This window comes from Lynx rufus, unplaced genomic scaffold, assembly GCF_022079265.1.
Source record: "Lynx rufus isolate CCGP_SWC_20201006 ecotype Redwood Valley unplaced genomic scaffold, mLynRuf1.p SCAF_1, whole genome shotgun sequence".
NCBI lineage: Eukaryota > Metazoa > Chordata > Mammalia > Carnivora > Felidae > Lynx > Lynx rufus.
The window spans coordinates 86,021,199-86,047,059 of NW_025814823.1; the positions used below are offsets into that span (position 1 = coordinate 86,021,199).

Sequence of the window (25,861 nt, forward strand, 5' to 3'; positions counted from 1 at the left end):
ACTGGATTCATTCTTCTGGGTCTGCTGAAATACACCCCAATTCACTTCTGTCTTTTTGACCTTATAACAATAATGTTTCTTTTCACACTAACTGGAAACAATCTCTCAATTCTCCTGATCCTGGTAGACCCCCATCTTCATATCCCTATGTATTTTTTTCCTTTGGCAGCTCTCTCTCATTGTCATCTTCTTCACAGCTGCCTTTGTCCTCAAGATGATGAATGACTACCTTCTGCATAAGACAGACAAGTCTGCAAGTCACTATGTCACCCTGATCTTCCTGGGGTTGGCTCTGGGTGGGAGTGAGTGTATCCCCTTGGAACTCATGTCCTATGACTGACATGTTTCCATCTGCAATCATTTACACTATCTACTCCTCATGAACTGACCCCTCTGAAGGTTGATGGCTGTTAGCTCATGGAACAGTAGTACTTGCAATGCATTGATACATACTGTCTACACCATGAGATTGCCCTTTTGTAGATTTAGAGAAATCAATCATTTATACTGTGAACTTCCTGTCATCTTGCATCTTTCCTGTGAGGATACCATGACCTATGAGACTGGAGTTTTCATCAGCACCACTATTTTGCTTCTGATTTCATTTTCATTCACCCTTGTCTCCTAATCACTCATTCTTGTCATCATCACCTAAATAGCTTCTGCTGAGTGTTGCATTAGAAATTAGGTGCTTCCCAGCAGTTTCCTTTTAGGGATTTAGAAATCATCCTTTGAGAATCTACTAACAGGAATAGAAACCCTGAGGCTTGATATTTTCTTATGTGAATCATAAGCTTGAGTAGCTCTGTCAATAATGGTATCATTGATTGTTGCTGTTGTCTTCCACGTTAAATTAATAGTGTGAATTGAAAAATGACCACCAATTAGCCTAATACTTTTTTGATTGAAAAATTTAGGTAAAGTAAACATTCATCGGGTTACTGTTTTAGTTTTAGGATTAGCCATTTAGGATTAGCCTTTTAGGATTTAGCCATTTTAGGATTTAAAGGTAGGTAGAGTAATCCTGAAAAGCCATGTTATTTAAGGCAACCAAGAAAAAGATGTGGAAAACCATATTAATTCTCTGAGTTACTTGCTGGGGATACATGTTCTGAAATATGTATTAACTAGTGTCGCGGATTTTTAGATTGCAGAGCAGTCAGACATTTAAGAAATATATATATATATATATATATATATATATATATAGCCATGCCTCTAACTCTGTGATCTTTATATGAGGTTTTTAAATTCATGACACAAAGCCTATACCATATCAGGACAAATAGGGACTTGGACTGTGACATCAATATTCTTATGTCTCTACATTCACTGATTATCACCTCTTCTAGAGGTTCTAATAAAATATGCAGAATATGAAATAGCAAGCCCAAAGAACAACAGGTTAATTTTGCAAAACCTTCTAAACTGACCATAATGGTATAAATTAGCAAATATTGGTAATCAAAAAAACATATCTATGATCTCTCTAGTTTACCTTAGTGACAAAGAGTACCAGAGATCAATTCATGATTCAAAAAAAAAAGTGTTTAATGTTATTGTTTTGGTTTTTTTTTTTTTGAGAGAGAGAGAGAGAATGAGTTAGAGAGGGGCAGAGGGAGAGGGAGTCACAGAATCTGAAGTAAGCTCCAGGCTCTGAGCTGTCAGCGCAGAGCCCATTGTAGGACGATAACCCAGAAACTGTGAGATCATGACCTGAGCTGAAGTCGGAGGCTTAATCAAGTGAGCCATCCAAGCGCAGTCAACTCATGATTTTACCACCTTCTAATACAATTAGATTGAATGATTTGTTTAATCTTAGTGTGCCATTTTTCCCATTTGTAATTTCTAACAAAATAATAGTCTCACAATGGCATTATGAGAATTTAAATAAAATTTCCTCTAAAACTGGTTATTTATGAATTTTCTCTGCTTCTCTCTGTTTATGAACCTCTACTCATCTATTCATTTACATTTACAGATATATTTTATTTATGTTCTTTTTTGATATTTATTTATTTTTTAGAGAGAGGAGGGTAGGAGAGGTAGAGAAAGAGTGAGACAGAGGAACTGAAACAGCCTCTGTGCTGAGAGCGGAAAGCCCCATGTGGGGTTCTAACTTACAAACTATGAGATCATGTCCTGAGCTGAAATCGGACCCTTAACTGACTAAGGTACCCAGGTTCCCCTATAGATATATTTTAAAATAAACAAAATTGAATAAAATTACAAAAGAAACAAAATTGAATAAAACATTCCATATCTTTATTAACTTCCTTTATGTAGATACAAGATCATTCTTCATTAATAGTAATTCTGTACATTTAGTTGATATATTTTATATTATATTCACCATATGTACCAAAGACAGTGCTTAACAAATACTTATGTATTCTTTTTTATTTCCCAGCTTCTGTGGTATTTAAGTTATACTCATGTGATTACCTTTTTAGAAAATAGGTTGAACGCCAAAAAATAAAGTATCATTTCCAGCCAGCCATCTTTCATGGAGACTCTTTCATGGAGATAGTGGCAGTCACATGATCCAGAAGGACATACCGGGAGAGAGAGAGAGAGAGAGAGAGAGAGAGAGAGAGAAAGAGAGAGAGAGAGAGAAGTCAACCCATCAATGTCACAGTGTCTCACCAAATACAAGAAAACTTTGTTATTTTAAGATACTAAAGTTTCTTATTGTTGTAGCTAACTTTGATTGCCCTACTGTAGCTTAACACACAATGAGAATTTGTCCTAATAATTTGCTAACTTGTGACAGGAATGATTCACCATGATGCCAAGTTTTGTGATATGCTTAAAATATGTAGTGATGTTAACGATTGCTTTATTTCACCTTGTAAAAATTATATGTGCAGCATATTCTGCATATATTTAGAAGAATGATAAATCCTAGAACAATTCAATGTATTTCAAAATTATATAAATATCTTAAGTAACATGAATTTTTTTTAAATTAAATATTTTAAGACTATTTTTCCAGATTTTCTTTTAAAAATCTAAACTGGAACTCAAGGATGATATAAGAATGACTTAACTTGCCCATATGTGAAGAAATATAGTATTTCTATATTTGAATCAACTATTTGGAAATAGCACAGGTAATTATAGCTTTAGTAGATGTTTTAAGATTATCCAGGTTTCAATTTACATTGTGTTCATTCTGATTTCATTTCTATTTTACTGCTTGAATTCACCACTGTCATATATTGAAATACTACTTGACTTCTTTTGAATTCATCTTATTTTATGAGAACCTACTTCTATTCACAGAAGAAAAAAAATAAAAAAAGTAAAATTACCATTTTAAGGGACTGAAGAATTTCTATATTTACAACTTGTTGGTCCAAGGTTATACTCTGCCAAATAGGAATTTCTGCTTTCGTTTTTTCCTCTTTCGTCCTGAACTCAGGAAGATAAACTTCCTTGGACATATTGATCTTAATTGTTATCATGAGTTTGACTTTGGTGCATCTCTATCTTGCCCTCATATTCAGCTTTGAAAGCACAGGTCATGCATTGTGGAGAATAAGAAGGAAGGTCTTAACATCTCTTCCCACCTGCTGCCTTAACTTCCACCTTGGGCTTAACTGGCATCAGGATTATTCCAAATTCAGCCTTATCCTCCATTCACTGTCTGCTCCATTTGCCAGCCAAGGCTTTTCTATAGCCCTGTGCCATGTTCAGTTGGTAACTGGGGACATACAGCCGTCCTAATCTGTCCACCATCCTACAGCCTCCCCATGCACTGGCATTCTCTAGGGATGATTCTGCTCTCAGTTGCAGGCCACATGCTTCCATAGTTTAGTATCTCCAATTATCCAGAGGGTGCCACTTATCTCAGATCTCCAATAACTATACTTATGACCACCAAGGGTCATTTTAAAGCAGAGTGTAGGGGCGCCTGGGTGGCGCAGTCGGTTAAGCGTCCGACTTCAGCCAGGTCATGATCTCGCGGTCCGTGAGTTTGAGCCCCGCGTCTGGCTCTGGGCTGATGGCTCGGAGCCTGGAGCCTGTTTCTGATTCTGTGTCTCCCTCTCTCTCTGCCCCTCCCCCGTTCATGCTCTGTCTCTCTCTGTCCCAAAAATAAATAAACGTTGACAAAAAAAAAAATTTAAAGCAGAGTGTAAAATGTCTTCTTTGTAAAATTTATTCTAACTTCCATAGGTCAAATGAAAGTTCTCAACAACTTTTTCATCATAGACAGTTTTTTGTTCTCTAAGGAAGATAGAAGACACACTGGACTCTGTTTCTTCAAGACTTTTTTTTTTTTAATATGAAAATTCAAGTGTTTAATCGTTTCAAAAAATGCTTTGTCCAACTACCTTGGATTGCAAATTTGATGCACTTTGCCATTGAGATAATTTTTTTTTGCCAAAAACTTTTAAATATTTTCTTTTTCATACTTTTGCTAAGATAATCAATATTATCTTAATTTTATTGTTTGAAATATGTAAACACTAAGAACAGGTAGGTATTATTCGGGTTAAAAGTTTTATTACATATGGTTTCAAAATATCACAAACTACAGTGAATAATATATCCTCTGTGGTAATACCTATGTTATTTTTATCTGGTGTTTACAACAGAATGCAAAATAAAACCTTGATAATGTATAATCACTTTATTACTAGATGTTTATACATTTGAACCACCTAAACTTCTGCTATTTTTGAAAGATAACACCCAAATTGTGTGGAAGATCAAAAATGAGAAGATCAAGAAATACATTCAAATAAATTTTACATGTAACATAAGCTAATTGAATAAATAAACTTAGTTTGATAAACTTAGGCATGTTAATATGTGTGATATTCTTTCATAATATCATGCATGTTATGTTGCTTTAGATTATGTTTCTTCAGTTAAAATCATCCAATTTAAATAATTTTGAATAATTAGATATTCTGGTCAATTTAATGAAACCAAGAAAATTAATTAATATGTCTGGGTACAATATAACTATATACTTACAGGATATTAGTATATAAAATACAGAAATAGAGAAAAATGTAATGACATGATTTTTTAAATAATAATGAATGTTAAAATAAATACCATTTAGCTTTTCCCCCAAGAACTGGATGTGACAAAATTCCATGAAAAGATCTGGGAAGTTTTCAAAACCGTTCCCCCTGCATTATTTCTGACCCTGTCTCTATTGTCTTAGTCTCAGGAGCATTGCCAAGTGAACACAACCAAAACAAGACATATTAAGACTCACCTCCAAGTATAGAAGCCTAGAGACATCATTGCAGATGCGTTTCCATGGGTGTACCTGACATGTTAAATACTGAATTGAGAGGTGAGTTTGTACATTTTTACAGAAATTGTAGTTATGGAAATTTACTCAGCAAATGCATGTGGCCCTACCCAGAAGTTAGAAAGACAGTGACATACGGGTTCTAATTTGTGTTTTTATTGAGAAACATGAAAATTCTGTAGAAAGATTTTGAATACACCTAATAAAGAATTGCTCTGTGTTAAGCACTGCGATAAGTCACTCATAAATTCACATCTTATTAATTAACAAACTTCAAAAAGATAATTATATTTGGACTCTAATGTATATATAATTGCTGTATACATAATTTAGAATATAAAATTAAAAGAACCAGATGGGTACTTGTGAATTTTTTGCAATTTTTTAAATGCTCATTTATTTTTGAGAGAGAGGGAAAGTGAGAGGGACAGAGTGTGAGCAGGTGAGGGGGCAGAGAGAGAGAGAGACAGAATCTGGAGCAGGCTCAGAGCCTGACTTGGAGCTCGAACTCAGGAACCCTAATATCATGACCTGAGCTGAAGTCAGATGCTTCATTGGCTGAGCTACCCAGGCACCCTGATAATTGTGAATTTCATAAAAACAAAGTTCTGGGGCTCCTTGGTGACTCAGGGGTTTAAGCATCACACTCTTGATTTCAGCTCAGGTCATAATCACACAGTCCAATGAGATAGAACCCTTCTTTAGACTTTGCACTAACAGTGTGGAGCCTGCTTGGGATTCTTTTTCTGCTCCCCTGTCTCCTCACATGCTCTCATTCTCTCTCTCTCAAAATAAATAAACATGAAAAATACTAAATAAAATTTAGAGACAATGATGTTTATACATAAAATATGCATTATCTTCAATTCTGGGGAGAACTTTTGTGATCATAATCTATCCTAGTGAAAAATGGTGGAATGGTTGATATTATATATAAATTTCTTACCTGAATTATGGGGGATAAGGCACAGCCCTACACTCAAGGCTGCACATTCATGAAATATACATACTTGCTATATAGCATCCATATAGGTGATGGATGCTAAAGTAAATTATAAGTGAGCTAGAAGAGAATGGCAAATGACAGAAAATGTCTCTATCCTGAGTTGACCAAATAAATTTATATAACACGATATATTTAAGAGATAATGAAAATAGGGGGCACCTGGGGGACTCAGTAAATTAAGCTTCTGACTCCAGCTCAGATCATGATCTCAAGGTTCCTGAGTTTGAGTCCCACATTGGGCTCTGTGCTAATAGCTCAGAGCCTGGAGCCTGCTTCATACTCTGCCTCAATTTCTCTCTGTCCCTCCCTGACTCGCACACTATCTCCCTGTCTCAAAAATAAACATTAAAAATTTTCAAAAAAAAAGACAATTAAAATATAAGTAAGATTTAACGCATCAGAAAACTCAGGGAAGGGAACTCCAGGACTGTGGGAAAGGTATTTTTGAATGGTATAATATGGCTAGAGCCTGATGCAGAATCTCTAACATGGAGCAGACAAAGATGACAGCAAAAGTGAGCATGTTTGTAATGTGACACTTTCACATGGATATTCTACTCTAGGCAGTGAAGATGTTCACATGTAGGCACCTGATATGATTAGAAACATTTTAGTTCCATTTTTAATTACCCTTTTCTCATCGTGGTTGAGTATCTCTAAGGAGGTGATGCTGCCATTTGGACAGTCAGTTAAGATACCGAGTTCAGAGTGAGACCACAGGTGGTGCCACAGCTGATTACATTTTACACAACAATGTTAGGCAGAGTGCCTGTGGAACAAGCGCAGAGAACAGTGTTGTGTTGGATTTGTTTGTTTTCAGAGCATATTTACAGACATGATAGCTAACTTGGAAGAGAGATAAGGTCAGACTGAGACTTGCTGAAATAGTCTTGTTCAGTGTCCACTCTTGTGAGAACTGAATTCAACTGGGGTGCACAGATGATCTGCTGTCAAGTCCTCAATAAATAAACTAGGGTGTGTTGTTTCTTCCATGTGATTTTGCCAGCGGGATGGTGGGGGGTGTAGTATTTACAAGGTTTTACCAAGTATGGTAAATACCAAGTATTTACAAGGCTTTACCTAGTGCTGACTGTTGTTCTTTTGCCTTGTGCATCATGAAAGCTGTAGTGCAATTGGCATAACGGTTGTTGCATGGACAAGCTGGCAGTGCATTTTGAGAATCAAATGGGAATATAAAGAAACAAAAATGAAAAAAAAAAAGAATTAAAAACATGGGGAGCCTGGGTGGGTCAGCTGGTTAAGCGTCCAAATTCTTAGACTTCACCTTAGGGCATGATCATGTGGTTTGTGAGTTCGAGCCTGGCACCAGGCTCTGGGCTGACAGCTCTAAGCCTGGAGGCTGCATGGGATTCTGTGTCTCCCTCTCTCTCTCTGTCCTTCCCCAGCTCTCTATCTCTCTCTTTCTCTCTCTCTCTTAAAAATATACTTAAAAAAAGAAATCATTGTATAATCTTAGTAGATGATGAGTGTCAAATGAAGAAAATAAAGATGGAAAAGATGATCAAATCTACCATTAATTTAGAGTTTTTCAACTTCAGCAAAACTAATATTCTAGGGAAAATTTTGTGATCTGTGAGTAACCTGTACATTGTAGAATATTTAGCAGCATCTACTAGATGCCAGTATAACTCCCCAGTAGTGATAACCAAAACCATCTCTAGACATTGCATGATATCCCTTGGGTAAGAGGAGAAGGTAGATTCACACCACCGACTGTTAGTATCACTGCATTAATGATAAATTATAAGTCAAATGTACTGATAGCAGTAACTATTATAAGCAAGTAAATTATAAGCAAATGAACTGATAGAAGTTAACTATCACTTCATTTAATTTTTACGCTTGCTTGATTTTTAAGTTGCAAGCTCACAGAATTGAATTTACCTGTTCAGTGTCAAATTGTTTACAAGTAGCAGTAATAGAAATAATGGAAAGGTTAGACATCAAATTCTATACAATTTACTTGTGAAATGTAACACCATCAACTCAACCTGAAAAACAATACAAAGAATGTATACATTTTCATGATCTGTGTGTGTGCACACATGTGTATAATTCTTTGATTCAAATTAATTTCAATTTATGCAGTTTTATGGAAACACACAAATATACATTCCCAATTTCTTTTGTAGCTATTGAAAATGTAATTTGTTTAAATAATAAATGAGATACTTAAATGTTGAAATCATTCAAAGGATACAAAGTATTAAAGTATTAAGTTTCCTTTGCTTCTGCTACCTTGTGTTTGACTGAATTAACCTTTGGCAGAACCAGGGAGCTCACAGAGTATTACATACATGGGTGTGTGATTAGACACTGTAAGGGAGGCAACATGTCTGTTACCTGTACAGGATATTTGGCTGGTTAGATTCCTTAAAAGATTTCCTAAAGCACAAAGGATTTCTATAATTTATCCTTCTGTAGCAGGCTAACTTTTGGTAAGGATATTGCTGGCCTGAAAATTCATTGGAGAAAAGAAGGGAAGCACAATTTTGAAATACTATTGACTTTGAGATAGACCTCTGCATACTGAATAGGGGACACAAATTCTAGACACAGCTATACATTGGTTGCTATGTTCTTAAAGAAATTACTGTAAGGGGGCGCCTGGGTGGCGCAGTCGGTTAAGCGTCCGACTTCAGCCAGGTCACGATCTCGCGATCCGTGAGTTCGAGCCCCGCGTCAGGCTCTGGGCTGATGGCTCAGAGCCTGGAGCCTGTTTCCGATTCTGTGTCTCCCTCTCTCTCTCTGCCCCTCCCCCGTTCATGCTCTGTCTCTCTCTGTCCCAAAAATAAATAAACGTTGAAAAAAAATTAAAAGAAAAGAAATTACTGTAAGTATTTGGATCTTAGTTTATTTTTTTTATCTGTGTGACAATAGGAGCACATTTTAAACTTCTGTACCAACAATAAATACATGAACTCTAAAATTGAGTCCCATTTTCTCAGTATTTTAATTTCAAACTTCTGAAGAAAAGGATAGGAAAAGAAACTAATGCAAGGAGAGTAACAGAAACGCAACATATCAGCCACTTTCAAATTTGCAAAGCAACTGAAAGAATATGTGTATCTGCAACCTGACTTACAGACAAGATGAGTGTTCTTTCGTGAACATGTTTTTAGACTGTGACACTTTTTGATTGAAAGAAACTATGGCTTACACTTCATTTAAAAGTCCTGTGATATTATTTATTGCTAAATGATATTGTGAGGCCTCTCTTCTTCCATTTAGTAGAGACCAAGTGTGAGCTGTTGTGTTGTTGCAGGGAGCCAGTGAGAATACAGGAAGAGCAGGAGGACAGAGGAAACATGTTTCTAAGGAGAAAATGTAAAATGTGTGACTTTAATCTCAAAACCAATTTTATTTGAGCACAAAATAATTTATTGGAGACATTTGCCATCATATACTGCCTAGTAGACATAGACAATTCTTGTTTAAATAGCTACTTTACTGGAAGTTTGGGGTGGCTAACGTGAGCAATTCTTTGTGATTCCTTGCTTTTCATAAGGTACAGGATAAACTATATCTTTTTAGCTCATGATAAGTTACTCAAGTTCTGTGAATTTCATTTATTTTAAAAATTTTAATGTTTTTATTTATTTATTTTTGACAGAGAGACAGAGAGACAGAGAGCAAGTAGGGGAGGATCAGAGAGAGAGGGAGACACAGAATCTGAAGCAGGCTCCAGACTCTGAGCTGTCAGCATCGAGCCTGACACAGGGCTCAAACTCACAGACCTTTAGATCATGACCTGAGTTGAAGTTGGACTCTTAACTGACTGAGCCGCCCAGACACCCCATGATGCTTATTTTACAATTGTGGGTGATGATACCAGCTTCAGAATTTTGTTTCGACTTAGCATAATTTCTTATGCTTGTCCAGGATGTTAGTGAAATGGAAAATAAAGGTTCCATCTGAGTCTTCCCTTCTACTTATAGAAATGGCCCAGGAGCAAAATATTATCTTTCTCTCATCCAGTATGTCACTTCAGACAAATATTGTCATTGTTGTCAGTAGAAGACAGCCAACATTTTCAATGTTGTGCAGTAAGATTAATCCAATGCTTACGTGTCAAAGTTGCAAGGGGATTGGAAGTAATCAATATAGGTCAGAGTTTTGTAAATGGACTATGCATAGTGACTATGCATTAGTGACTAGAAGCAGAATAAATGGGTAAAAAGTAATCTAATTGAGGATTCTTTATGCATTCAAAAATTGTCTACTTTGTCAAAATTAAAATAAACATCTAGTGGTTATGAATGAATTCCTGCTGGGGAGATCTTTATTTTTAATAAAGCCCTAGTCTAAATAGTATAAAATAAATACACATGAGCCAAACCCATATTAATTAAATTATTAGTCAACTTGTGGTCAGTCTTGGCAATCAGATTTATGCTTAACTCAAATTAAGCTTTAATATTTTAGATATGTGAATTTATGAAGAGCATAAATTACTCATATCATGTTTATGATATGTATATGATATATGATCATATCACATATATGATATGTATAAATACACAGTGGGTATTTATATTTGCCTTTTATTATTTCATAGATTCTTTTCAGAATAATTTGAATGCATATGCTTATCACCTTGCCTTGTGACTTTGTGAAACAACATAGAACTTCTTTCTCAAAGAAATGTTGATTATTTAAGGAACTAGATATTTCATAAAAATTTCAGAATTAGACTAAAATAGTTTGGATAAAATGTAAAAACTCACATTTCTTTATTTTTCACACATGAGTTTTTCTTTTTCTTCAGGAAAACCAATGAATAGAAAATGGAAAATAACAACCAAACATTAACAGGCTTCCTTTTATTGGAGTTGTTTCCACCATCAAGAACTGGGTTGTTTCTTTTCATTCTCATTGTTATCATTTTCCTAATGGCTCTTTTTGGAAACCTGTCCATGTTTCTCCTCATCCTCCTGGACATCCATATCCACACACCCATGTATTTTCTACTTAGTCAGCTCTCCCTCATGGACCTGAACTACATCTCCACCATCGTCCCCAAGATGGCATCCAATTATCTCTTTGGAAACAAGTCTATCTCCTTTATTGAGTGTGGGGTACAGAGCTTCTTCTTCTTGACTTTAGCAGGTGCAGAAGGATTACTATTGGCCTCTATGGCCTATGATCGCTATTTGGCTATTTGCTTTCCTCTTCATTATCCCATTCGTATGAGCAAAAAAGTGTGTGTGTTGATGATAACAGGATCTTGGATAATGGGCTCAATCAACTCCTGTGCCCACACTGTATATGCCCTCCATATCCCTTATTGTCGATCCAGGTCCATCAACCATTTCTTCTGTGATGTCCCGGCCATGCTGACTCTGGCTTGCATGGACACCTGGATCTATGAGTACACAGTGTTTGTGAGCACCACACTCTTGATTGCATTTCCTTTCATTGGCATTGCATGTTCTTATGGCCGAGTTCTCCATGCCATCTGCCACATGCACTCAACAGAAGGAAGGAAGAAGGCCTATTCTACCTGCAGCACACACCTCACTGTGGTGACTTTCTACTATGCACCCTTTGCTTACACTTATCTACGCCCAAGATCGCTGAGATCTCCAACAGAGGACAAGATTCTTGCTGTCTTCTACACCATCCTGACCCCAATGCTCAACCCCATCATTTATAGCCTGAGAAACAAGGAGGTGATGGGAGCCCTGAGAAGAGTGATTCAGAGGATCTGCTCTGTATAAGTTTAGAAAAAGTTCTCTTTAATCCGGCTGTCTTAAAATTCCATCATTCTCATCCTTTACAACTCATTAAAACAATACCATTCCAAGATTGAAGACAAAGGTTATATTAATCTAGAAAATTAAGATAATTGAGATTTGACAAAATAATTTTATATTCTCACTGATTTTTTTGTTTGTTTTCTTTGTGGTAATTTTTCAATAAATAGAAAGAACATACATTTTCTCGTAACCTGTGGGTAATAAGAATTTATTAATACATTGAAATGATTATGAAACAGTCCAAAATGATAGTATTAGTCATTATACTAATTCTTATATACTTATATCTTCCTAAATGGCTAAAATAGGAAGACAAGAGAAAAAAGTATAACATCCCAGGTTTCTTTGAAATCAAACACACCCCCCCACACACATATATATATAATATTTTATACTTACCTGGTGAAAAATGATCCTTCTGTTTCCTTATTTTTGGGGGAAGTGATAGGTATAGAGATTGGGCAAAGAACTCTGTATGGAATTAGACATTCTCAGACCACTGAGGAGGAAATACAAGTTTATATATTTTATGAGAAGGGCACTGGAAGTAACTAGATGAATCCTAAGAAAGTAATTTATAACAGGTATACATGATCAGGATAATTAATTGTGATCAAGAAAATGAAAAATAGACTATGGGATAATGAGAGCCATTTTCTAAAAGGATTGATGGGAGTTATATGCTGTTTAGTGCAGATTAATCAGTCTGAGCCACTCCCGTTATCGTTCAAAACACTCAAATTTCACAGCCCCAAAAGCCACTAATTCCATTTCATAGGATGATTTCTGTTAGCAGCATTTCATTATATATTCCCCCCGAAATGAACAAAGATTCCCATTTACCTACATCCTTACCAACATGTTATTCCCTGTATTTTTGAAAATAGCTATTCTTAATGAGTAAGGTGATATCTCATTGTGGCTTTTATTTGCTTTTCCCTGATTATTTATGACATTGATCATCCTTTTATTATTTTTTTCTTTCTTTATCTTTTTGTCCATCTGTATGTCTTCTTTGGAAAACAATGTCTATTCATGTCTTCTGTCCGTTTTGTAATCATTTTTTGTGCTATTGAAATTGTGTCTTCTTTATCTATTTTGAATACTAGCCTCCCTTATTATACATATCACTTAAAAGTATATTTTCCTATTCAGTAGTTTGTCTTCTAATTGTGTTGATGGTTCTTTTTGCTGTGCATATTTTTAGTTTGGTATAGCCCAACTTATTTTCACTTTTCTTCTTTTTGCCTTTTGTGTAATATTTAAAAATAATAAGTATTATGAATATCTGTGTCAGGAAGTTAACCACCTGTTTTTTCTGGAAGTTTTATGGTGTCAATTCTTACATTTGTCTTCAATCCCTTTTAAAATAATTTTTGTGTAGGGTTTATGATAATGGCTTGCATGTGGCCACATAGTTTTCTGACTGGAAAATGCATAGCATTTACACTTACTGAATACACTGTTCTCTCACCATAGTATATTATTGGCTTATTTCTTGTAAATTAGCTAACCATATATTCATGGATTTATTTCTGGTCTGGGTTTCCTTACTCTTCCTTATCCTTTAGAATACACTGAATGCCATAGCACAATGAAATGCACACTGTTTTTGTGTCTCCTGGAGAAGTATGCTTCTACACCTCCTCCGCACTGTTTAGGAAGCACAGGGTATTTTACGTTGCTTCATTATCAGAGTCTTATGAGCTGTTAGGGAATCATTACTTCTCTGAGTAAACTCACAGCCATTGCAGTATGTCTACCATCAAGTGTTCACCCATGGTCATTGTGGTTTCCTAAGGATAATTTTGCCCTGAGATCCCACCAACAGGTTCCATTATATCCCACAATCAAGTTCTTGTGAATTTCTTTTTTTTTATTTATTTTTTTTATAAATTTACATCCAAATGAGTTGGCATGTAGTGCAACAATGATTTCAGGAGTAGATTCCTTAGTGCCCCTTACCCATTTAGCCCATCCTCCCTCCCACAACCCCTCCAGTAACCCTCAGTTTGTTCTCCATATTTATGAGTCTCTTCTGTTTTGTTCCCCCCCCGTTTATATTTTATTTTTGTTTCCCTTCCCTTATGTTCATCTGTTTTGTCTCTTAAAGTCCTCATATGACTGAAGTCATATGATTTTTGTCTTTCTCTGACTGACTAAGTTCACTTAGCATCATACCCTCCAGTTCCATCCACGTAGTTGCAAATGGCAAGATTTCATTCTTTTTGATTGCCGAGTAATACTCCATTGTATATATATACCACATCTTCTATATCCATTCACCCATAAATGGACATTTGGGCTCTTTCCATACTTTGGCTATTGTTGATAGTGCTGCTATAAACATGGGGGTGTATGTGTCCCTTCAAAACAGCACACCTGTGTCCCGTGGATAAATGCCTAGTAGTGCAATTATAGGGTCAGGGGTAGTTCTATTTTTAGTTTTTTGAGGAACCTCCATACTGTTTTCCAGAGTGGCTGCATCACTTTACATTCCCACCAACAATGCAAAAGAGATCCTCTTTATCCACATCCTCGCCCAACATCTGTTGTTGCCTGGGTTGTTAATGTTAGCCATTCTGACAGGTGTGAGGTGGTATCTCATTGTGGTTTTCATTTGTATTTCCCTGATGATGAGTGATTTTGAGAATTGCTAACGTAAATCTTCAAATATAGTAGGTAGTTCTGAGGCATGAACTAAGAATCAAGTGACATTTATTCCTGGTTTGCAAGGGTGGTTCAATATTCACAGATCAATCAATATGATACACCACACTAATAAGAGAAAGAATAAGAACCATATGACCATTTCAAGAAATGCAGAAAAAAACATTTGACAAAAGCAACATCCATTCATGATAAAAAAGAAAAAAAAGTATGGTTAGAGGGAACATTCTTCAATATACATAATACCCACAGTTAATATCACCCCCAATGGGGAAAAACAGAGCTTTTCCTCTATAGTCAGGAATAAGATAAGGGTGTTTACTTTCATCACTTTATTTAGCATAGTAGTGGAACTCCTTGCCACAGCAATGAGACAAGACAAAGGAGTAAAAGACATCTAAATCTGCAGGAAAGAAGTAAAACTTTCCCTATTTGTACATTACACGATACCCTATATAGAAAACTGAAAGACCCACCAAAACATTGCTAGAAGTGACACACCAGTCTAGTAAAGTCCCAGGATAAAAAAAATCAATGTACATAAATCTTGTATTCCTATACAACAATAGTGAGGTAGCAGAAAGAGAAATCAAGGAATTTATCCCACTTACAATTGAACCAAAAACCATAAGATATCTAGGAATTAATCTAATTAATGTGGTAAAAGACTATACTCTGAAAATTATAAAACACTGATAAAAGAAATTGAGGATGACACACACAAAAAATGGAAGACATTCCAGGCTTATGGACTGGAAGAACAAACATTGTTAAAATGTCTCTACTACCCAAAAAATCTACACATTTAATGTAATCCAAGTCAGATTACCACCAGCGTTTTTCACGGAGCTACAGCAAATAATCCTAAAATTTGTATGGAACCACAGAAGACCAAATACCCGAGGGAAATTTGAAAAGAAAAGCAAAGATGGAGGCATCACATTTCCAGACCTAAGCTATATTATGAAGCACTAATGATCAAGGCGGTTTGCTATTGGCACAAAAATAGACACATACATCAATAAAACGGAATAGAAAACCTAGAAGTGAACCCACAACAATATGGTCAGTTAATTTTCAACAATGCAGGAAAGAATATCCTATGGGGAAAAGACAGTCTCTTCAGCAAATGGTGCTGGGAGAACTGGGAAGCAACATGGAAAAGAACGAAAATGGGCAAATTTTTACATCATACACAAAAATAAACTCGGAATGTATGAAAGACCTAAGTGTGAGACAGGAAACTATAAAATTCCTAGAGGAGAGCACAGGCAGTAACCTCTTTGACATTGGTGTTAATAATTTCTTACTAGATATGTGTCCTGAGGTAAAAGAAACAAAGACAAAAATAAACTCTAGGAATTCATCAAAATAAAAAGTTTCTGCACAGTAAAGAAAACAACAGACTAAAAAGCAGCCTGTGGAATGAGAGAATATATTTGTAAATGGCATGTCCGATAAAGGGTTAGTAGTCAAAACATAATGAACTTAGAAAACTCAACACTCCAAAACAAATAATTTAATGGAAAATGGGCAGCAGATATGAATAGACATTTTTTTTTCCAAAGAAGACATACAGATGCTCAACATCACTCATCATCAGGGAAAAAGAAATCACAACTACAATGAGACATTATCTCATACCTGTAAGAATGACAAAAATTAACAACAGAAGAAACAAGAAGTTTTGGCCAACAGGTGAAGGAATGGGAACCCTCTTACACTTTTGAAGTGTAATATACTTCATGAAATATACTATTAAGCTTTTACCCAAAGAATACAAAAATACTTATTCAAAGGGATACATACAGCCTGATGTTTATTGAAACATTATCTACAATAGTGAGAATGTGGAACAAGCCCAAATGTCCATTGACTAATGAATAGATAAAGAAGACGTATAAATACAGAATAGAATATTACACAGCCATAAAAAAAGAATTAAATCTTGACATTTGCAGCAACATGGGCAGATTGAGAGTTGCCGAGTCCAGCCCCAGCAGGTCCAGGGGTTCCCAAAGGGTGAACAGCATCGGCAAAAATAACATATGGACGCAGACAACAGCAATGTGTTAGACTGGCCACTTTACTGTGGCAAACGTGGCATTATATTTGTTAGCAATTTCCTTGTAGCATGCGTCATCTATGACTCTTGGCTTTACCTAATTCTAAAAATGTTCCTTTGTGTAATCACCCAATAACCTCATGGTTATTTCTTTGTAACGTTCCCTTCTGCCTTTTGCTTATTGGTTAGTTTCTTCATACTACTTTCATTATGTACCTATGTTTATTTATAGTCTATAAAGCATTTGCTTTGCTATTTTCATGAAAGGTCATCTATCTCTCAACATCTCAAGTGGAACATTTACAGGGATATGACTTCTTAATTGTTCCTTTGATCCATTTGCAGTACAAGGAACAAAGGTATTTGCTTTGGTCTGAGGTGCCAGGAGGGAGCCAAGAGGGCCCTGGCAACCCACACATCATGCGTTCCCAAAAAGACAATGTATACCTAGGAACTAATGAACCATTCTGTATCTTAATCCACCAGGTCCAGTTATCATCTGGAATGCCTCCTGGGGGCCAAGTGGGCCTAGGGGTTAGAGTAACTTGTATCCATAGATAGACTTCTTTGTTGCTGGAGTGGGGATTTTGAACCCATTTTTCCCCTCCTTGGCTGGGAAATATATGGGGCTATCCTTCCTTTAGGTAGAGGAGTCTTTATAGGGAGTGGCGAGGGTTAGATGTAAGGTTGCATAATTTCCCTGTGGAATCTTATTTCTTTCCCCAATGGTTCTTTTCCTGGGGGGCCTGTTGTGGGCAATTCCCCAACTGACAAATCCCCAGGTACTTTCATTGGTCGGGAGGCTGCCCCGACCAACTCTAAGGCCAAATTACATAAAAGCTTGCATACAAGAAGCTTCACTTTCAGTGAACCGCCATGCAGTCCTGATCCATCCACCGCCCGGGCCCTGCCATCAGGCTGGTTGGATAGCTTGGCTTCAGCAGGGAGTATGATGTTAAGCAAAATAAGTCAGTCAGAGAAAGATAAATACCATATGACTTATTCATATGCGGAATTTAAGAAACAAAATAAAGAAAAAAATGACAAATATAGACTCAACTATAGAGAATAATCTGATGGGTACCAGAGGGGAGGTGGGTGAGGGTTGGGAGAGATAGTTGATATGTATTAAGAGTACACTTATGATGAACATTGATTAATTAGGAGAATTGTCGAATCACTATATTATACAACCTGAACCAACATAACACTGTGTGTTTATGTAGGAAATTTCTTATACTACGTGGCAAAGAGAAAGAATGAAATATGGCCTTTTGTAGCAACATGGATGGAACTGGAGAGTGTTATGCTAAGTGAAATAAATCAAACAGAGAAAGACAGATACAATATGTTTTCACTCTTATGTGGATTCTGGGAAACTTAACAGAAGACCATGGGTGAGGGGAAGGAAAAAAAAAGAGAGGGAGGGAGTCAAACCATAAAAGACTCTTAAAAACTGAGAACAAACTGAGGGTTGATGGGGGGTGGGAGGGAGGGGGAGGGTGGGTGATGGGTATTGAGGAGGGTACCTGTTGGCATGAGCACTGGGTGTTGTATGGAAAGCAATTTGACAATAAATTCCATATATGTATATTTGTATATATATATATATATATATAATGAAATTTCTTGAAAGTTTAATAAAAAAAGGAAAAGCAAAACAAAAAAATATGAGAACATTTTCTGAAGTGGAATAACTCAGGCAGAAAAGAAAAATATTGTGTAACTCCACATATTTGGTCTTTCGTTTTAAGTAGGCTTCATGCTCAGTGTGAAGCTCAACTTAGGGTGTGAACTCACAACTTTGAGATCAAGACCTGAGCTGAGATAAAGAGTTGAATACTTAACTGACTGAGCCCTTAAGGCACCCCTGTATGATTCCACTTTTATGATGTATTAGAATAGGTAAATTAGTTGAGACAGAAGGAAATGTTAGCAAGACTGTAAGGTAGGGGAATAGGGTATTACTATTTATAAGATGTGAAGCTTCAATTTGGTACAGTGAAAATATTCTAGAAATTGATGGTAATGGTAAATGAACAAAAATGTGAATGCACTTAATGTTATTAAATTCTACAGTCAAACCTTGTTAAAATTGCCAATTTTGTGTTATATATATTTTATGATAACAAGGTTAGAATAAACCCTCTAAACTAGACTGCTGGTACTCCTTCCAAATATACACAAATTACTGATGAAAATACTGGAGACAATAGGAAACCTAAGAATATTTAAGCTATTATCTGCAATAATAAATACATTACTGAAAATTATCTAAAGAGTAGACCATCAAAAAGAGTGGTATGTCATTTTAGTACTTATTGTAAATTTAAAATACATTTTATAATATAACAGTAATTTCCAATTTAATTGGAAACATTCAAAAATAAATATCTATACTAAATTAAGCATTATACAAAATTGTGTGATAATTTAAGAATTACTCCTTATGTGTTGACATTAAATTCATCATATTTCATAATAGTGTAGCAATTTTTCTAGCCAATGTTCTCCAAAGTGCCAAATAAGTTAATATGTTTACACACTATTTCATGCAATTCCTGAATAACAGTATGTAAAATATATGACTCTATAAAACTTTAGAGACATAATAATGTTAGAAGAATCTGAAAAGTTAAATATTCGATTCCCCAACTAAATTGTCCCTAAATATATATCTGAAAACTTGCAAATAAATGATAAGAACTCCTTTCCAATCTTGGCCTGAGGTCATCTTGAGCTATTAGTGATTTAAACTACATTATTCAAGTTTCACTGAACTTTCACAAGTGAACACACACAACAAAAGTAGTCTTACTTTTAATCTCTAAAGAAAAACCTGACTTACGGTTGTTCCTGAGTCTTCATGAAATTATATAAAATATCAAGCTCAAGGATAAAAGCTGAGTGTATACATTTGTTTGGAAAATATTCATAGATATCTGCTAAGAAAAATAACTGTTCATATAATGACACTATGATGACCACTGTCAAGTATTAAATTCAGTGATGTTGTAAAACTGGAAGATAAAAAAAGTTTCGTGTCTTATTTTGATGCATTACATAGTTGGCAAGACTTTTAAGCAAGTGCTTAAAAGAATTTCATTAGAATTAATTAAGAGCTGCTGTTTATAAACAATTAAAATATGCATTTGATACATTAAGTATCTCACTAACCAAGGTATTTCAAGAATAAATTTTTATTTATTGAAATAGGTTTAAAAGATTGTGTGTGTGTGTGTGTGTAACATTACAAAATGAATTAATTGCCTAAATACTTGCATACTTAAAAAAATGAACCTCTCTTTAAGCTTAAAAAGTATATCATTATACAATTTTGAAAGGAATTGGTGTTACTCCTAATAATCTATTGTAAAACAGCAGAGCACCATAGTAAAATGAGTAAGAGAGTCAATAACTGATGTTATCTATGAACTTCTTTCCTGGACTTATGCTGAATAAGACTAAAGTCTCTACTAACTGACATCATGTTCATGAAAATATAGTCACTTCACAATTCTGTGAGGAAATATATACTAAATATCAATACATGGATGCAAAAGGAACTTCAAATGTGAGAATTTATTTGTCCATAATCGTACTAATATATTTTCAGAAGCAATTGCATTTGAAAGATAAGTTGTATTTATTGAGGGAGAGAAGGTGCATTGTGCTGAGAGCCTGTGATTAATCCTCTGGACATGGGGAATGGTAGCTGGTGGGGAAAGCCTTAATATTGTATGTGTACATGAGTTATACTCTCCAGGAGTAGAGCTCTTTCATGCAAGTATGTGATGTGTTCACATGTATGTTGATTCCATTGTGTTAATCCTTTGGCAGTTTGGATTACTGTTTGTATTAAAATCTTTATAATTTTAAGGTGATCACTTTAACACAATAATGACTTACTCTGTGTAAGAACAAAATTAACATATAAGACCCCAAATTCTCAATGATAATTGTACAGAGTAGATTTTCCATTTTATTACTTTTGGATATATATATTCACTTTTTAAAAATTACATATAAGTGACACATAATGTTACATTAGTCTCAGGTGTACAACATACTAACTGAACAAGTTTATACATATACTACCCTCACCATAAATGTAGTTACCAGTATAAAGTTACACAAAAATGTAGTTCCAGTATAAAGTTATTACAATATCATTGACTGTATTTCTCAAGCTATGTCTTTTATTGCTGTGATTTATTCATTTTATAAATGAAACCCTATATTTCCCTCTCCTCTTTTGTGTGAAGTATTTTGGTAAACAGCATAGTAGTTACATGGTTGCAATGCAAATTTATAATTTCCTATACATCATTCTAATTCATATGAATCTTATATCTAATTCAATGATTCCTTGTCTCAATTGTATTCAAAAATATAAAATTGGGGGGCCTGGGTGGCTCCTCATAAAGGGTACCACTCTTGCTTTCAGCTCAGGTCTTAATCTCATGATTCGTGGTTTAGAGCTCTGTGTTGGGTTCTGTGGTGAAGGTGTGCAGCCTGCTTGGGATTCTGTCTCTCTCCCTCGCTTTCCACCCCTCCCTCACTTGCTTTGTCCCTCTCTCTCAAAATAAATAAACTCATATATATACACATATACATATGTATATATACATATATATACATATACATATATGTATATACATATACATATACATATATGTATATATACATACCCCTGGGTGTGATATTTATTACTTTTATTACCATCATTCCAGCAACATCAGGAAAGCTACCATGAAGTTAGTTTTCATCTAAGTATCTGTTATGCCTACATTTATCAGCAATATATTCCCCAGATTATTTCTATGTACCATTCCCATCTTGTTTTCAAAACGTTTCCTCAATTCTGTGTGTATATATTTCTTCATTTGAAGCTTAGTCATACACATACAAAGCAAAAAGATAAAATACAAAGGTGAATCACAGAAAACAGTAACCTTAGGCACAATTTGTGTTTGAAAAATATGGGATAACTGAATACTTTCAGTATTTCGATGAATACTTGAATTTTTTTCTGAAAGTCCTTTAAATTTTGAAAATATATAATTGCCCCAGAAACAGATAAATTCAGATTTTACTATTTTACCTTGTTTAGAAGTTCAATTATATATAATTATATATATATATACATACATGTATATATATATACATACATACATATATATACATATATATATACACACATACATATACATATACATATACATATATATGTATATGTATATGTATATGTATACATATATATGTATATGTATATGTATATGTATGTGTGTATATATGTATATGTATATATGTATATGTATATGTATGTGTATATATGTATATGTATATGTATGTGTGTATGTATGTATGTATATGTATATGTATGTGTGTATATGTATATGTATATGTATATGTATGTGTGTATATATGTATGTATATGTATATGTATGTGTGTATATGTATATGTATATGTATGTGTGTATATGTATATGTATATGTATGTGTATATATGTATATGTATATGTATGTGTGTATATATGTATGTATATGTATATACATGTATATGTATATACATATGTATATGTATATGTATATATGTATATGTATATGTATGTGTGTATATATGTATATATATGTATGTATGTATATATATATACATGTATGTATATATATATATAATTATATATAATTGAACTTCTAAACAAGGTAAAATAGTAAAATCTGAATTTATCTGTTTCTGGGGCAATTATATATTTTCAAAATTTAAAGGACTTTCAGAAAAAAATTCAAGTATTCATCGAAATACTGAAAGTATTCAGTTATCCCATATTTTTCAAACACAAATTGTGCCTAAGGTTACTGTTTTCTGTGATTCACCTTTGTATTTTATCTTTTTGCTTTGTATGTGTATGACTAAGCTTCAAATGAAGAAATATATACACACAGAATTGAGGAAACGTTTTGAAAACAAGATGGGAATGGTACATAGAAATAATCTGGGGAATATATTGCTGATAAATGTAGGCATAACAGATACTTAGATGAAAACTAACTTCATGGTAGCTTTCCTGATGTTGCTGGAATGATGGTAATAAAAGTAATAAATATCACACCCAGGGGTGCCTGAGTGGTTTAGCCAGTTAAGTCTCTGACTCTTGGATTCGGCTCAGATCATGATCTCATGTCTTCATGGGTTCAAGCCCTGCATTGAGCTCTGTGCTGGTGGCACAGAGCCCATTTGGGATTCTTTCTCTGCCCCTCCCCCATTTACACTGTCTCTGTCTCTCTCAAAATAAATAAATAAACATAAAAAATTAAATAATATGTCATACCTATTTTTCAGTAATGACTTATGCAAAGCACACCTGTAATGTCCAGTTACATTATCTTGTACAATCTATGTTAATTCTTGTTTTTTCTTCCAGCTTTATTCAAATATACTTGACAAGTAAAAATTGTATCTATTTACACTATACAAGTTGATATTTTGAAAGAGATACACATTGTGAATTAATCACCACAATCAAGCTAATTAACATATCCATCAATTTACACAGTTCTTTCTTTCTTAACTGTCTTTTTTTTTTGCCCTTTGACTTCACTTAAAATGAACTCTTCTATAAAATTTCAAGCATACAATACAGTATTGTTGACTATATTCACATTGCCATATAAGAGATCTCCAGTATGTATTCATCTTGCATTATGGAGTTTTATAGACTTCAACCTAAATCTCCCCATATTTCTCATTCCCTTCAGCTATTGACTACTGCCATTTAATTGCATGCTTCTATTGATGCAGTTTTAAATTCTACCTACCAGTGTAATTGGGCACTGATTGAATTTCTCTATATGGTTTATTCTATTTAGCATAATGTCCTCCAGTTTCATCTATGCTACTACAAATGGAAGTTTTTCCATTTTCAAGAATTTTACATACATTAAATATCCCATATTTACTATAAACACTATATTTTCTTTCCATTCACTTGTTGATTACTCATTGGTTGTTTCCATATCTAACCTATTATAAATAATGCTGCAATAATCATAAGAGTGCATATAATTCTTTAATATACGGATTTTATTTCCTTAGGATATATACAAGGAATTGGGGTTGTAGGATCATATATTCTATTTTTGATTATTATGGGAACTCCCATACTCATGTATATAGTGACTGTACTAATTTACATTTCCAACAGCAGTGCACCAGAATCCTCTTTTCTGGACTTCTGACCAACACATATTTGGTGTATTTTTCGTAATAGCCATGGTTCATTTAATTGGCAAGCAGGGTAGAGCATGAGAATCTTGCTATTGTCCATGCTGTTAAGCTGAAAGGAGAATGTAAACCTTGGTCTTCACCAACTTCTCCATCCCAGAGAGAGTTTCAGCAGCTCCTCTGCCATTTGTAGAAATTCAAGTCCTGAAACTTTTATGATGAGGAAAACAAAGGCAGGAAAAATGGAACCAAAAAGGAATCACCTTACAACATGTGTCCCATTGATGCACATCTGAGACATGCAGAAGATGACGTTTCTAGAGGGTCTCATGACTAATGTTATACTAGATAATAAAAGGTAACCCTATCTTGACAAGAGTCAGACCCTGAAAGTCCTTGTAAACCTCACTTTCAACACACAAATTCCTTAGAGAGTTACTTATCCTTAACCAACCTAAGAAAAAAGTAGATAATCAGTCACTCTTCACAGTAACAAGTACAACTTTTTTCTGCCAATGGATCCTGTCCCTGTGATTTAATAAAACTACCTATTTGCACTGAAAACATCTCAAAACATATTTCTGGACCATTTGCTTGATGGTCCCCATGATTTTACATTCTATTTGCACTTTTAAGTCGTGTTTTGATTTTTTGTTTTTTCTTTCCTGTTCCCCAGGGAAGACAGATCATTTCAAGATAGTATCCCTGCTGACTGCATTTCAAAGCATTGTGATGTGAGGTGTTTTGTTTGTTTGTTTGTTTGTTTTGTTTTGCTTTATGTTTTTTGTTTGTTTGTCTTTCTGGTTTTGTTTTTTGTTTGTTGGTTGGTTGGTTTTGTTTTTAATCAAGTCTCCATGTCTCTTTCTGTTCTGCATATGGTCTTTCTATCTTTTGAAGTGTGGATGCTGTTCACCCAGCTCACATTTCTTCAGGAGGAATTGCTCTATACATATGAGTGGCTTTGGTGGGGAGGGGAGGAAGTGACTTCAGAGTCCCTTGCATCACCTTATGGGAACAGAATTTGAGGCTTCTTTTTTAAAGTAAGCATTTGTGGATTTCAGTGAAAAATGTATTTTTTTATATAAAGAATAATTTTTTTATTTTTTTCAATATATGAAGTTTATTGTCAAATTGGATAAGCCATACAGAGAAAGACAGATACCATATGGTTATGTGGATCCTGAGAAACTTAACAGAAACCCATGGGGGAGGGGAAGGAAAAAAAAAGAGGTTCAGTGAAAAATGTCTTAAGAGGACCCTAAACTCACCTTGTCCCATGGATCCAACAAGATAACATTCACATCTGTGTAAGCAACCCATATAAGGACCGAAACACTGAGAGAACAAAACACAATTAAATGTTGAGAAAAGACTACATCAAAGAAAGTAGGAAGGGCAAAGATACAATCTGTAGCTCAACACACCCACAGGATTGACTGTGGGAGTCAAGGACACTGTGGGCACTGAGAGGGGAAAGAAAAAGACCTATGCACTGGGTAACCCACACAGTGAAGACAAGTCCCCATAACTCTTGACTTTAAAAAATTAAGCGGCTAAATTTTTGCAAGAACTTACAGCCAGCAGTACTTAAAACCTGGAACTTTTAAGCTCTGGGAGAATGAGCAGGGTGATTTGAAACAGAGACTTTGCCCTTGAAAAGACTGCAAGGTAGCCCAAAGAGATACAGCATAGAAGAAGTGATTTGCAAAAATGTGGGGCATATGGGAAGAATATTAATTACTGATCTCAAAGCCTGTGCTGGAGGGACAGAGATCCTTGGGAGACTTCTCCAGGAGTAAAAAAGCTGCAAGGTGCCATTTCCCATCCCCTACCTCCTTTA

At 34.9% G+C, this 25,861-nt stretch overlaps 1 protein-coding gene across 1 annotated transcript; it reads left to right on the plus strand.

Annotated features, from left to right (window-relative positions):
* The first annotated feature begins 11,089 nt into the window (after positions 1–11,089).
* On the plus strand, positions 11,090–12,022 carry LOC124519218 (olfactory receptor 2L8-like). Its single transcript, XM_047089351.1, has one exon. It carries the CDS (start codon positions 11,090–11,092, stop codon positions 12,020–12,022), a length of 933 nt encoding a protein of 310 aa, XP_046945307.1.
* Positions 12,023–25,861: the final 13,839 nt, after the last annotated feature.

Coding starts and splice junctions, on each gene's coding strand:
- LOC124519218 (XM_047089351.1), top strand. CDS start 11,090: ATGGAAAATAACAACCAAACATTAACAGGCTTCCTTTTATTGGAGTTG.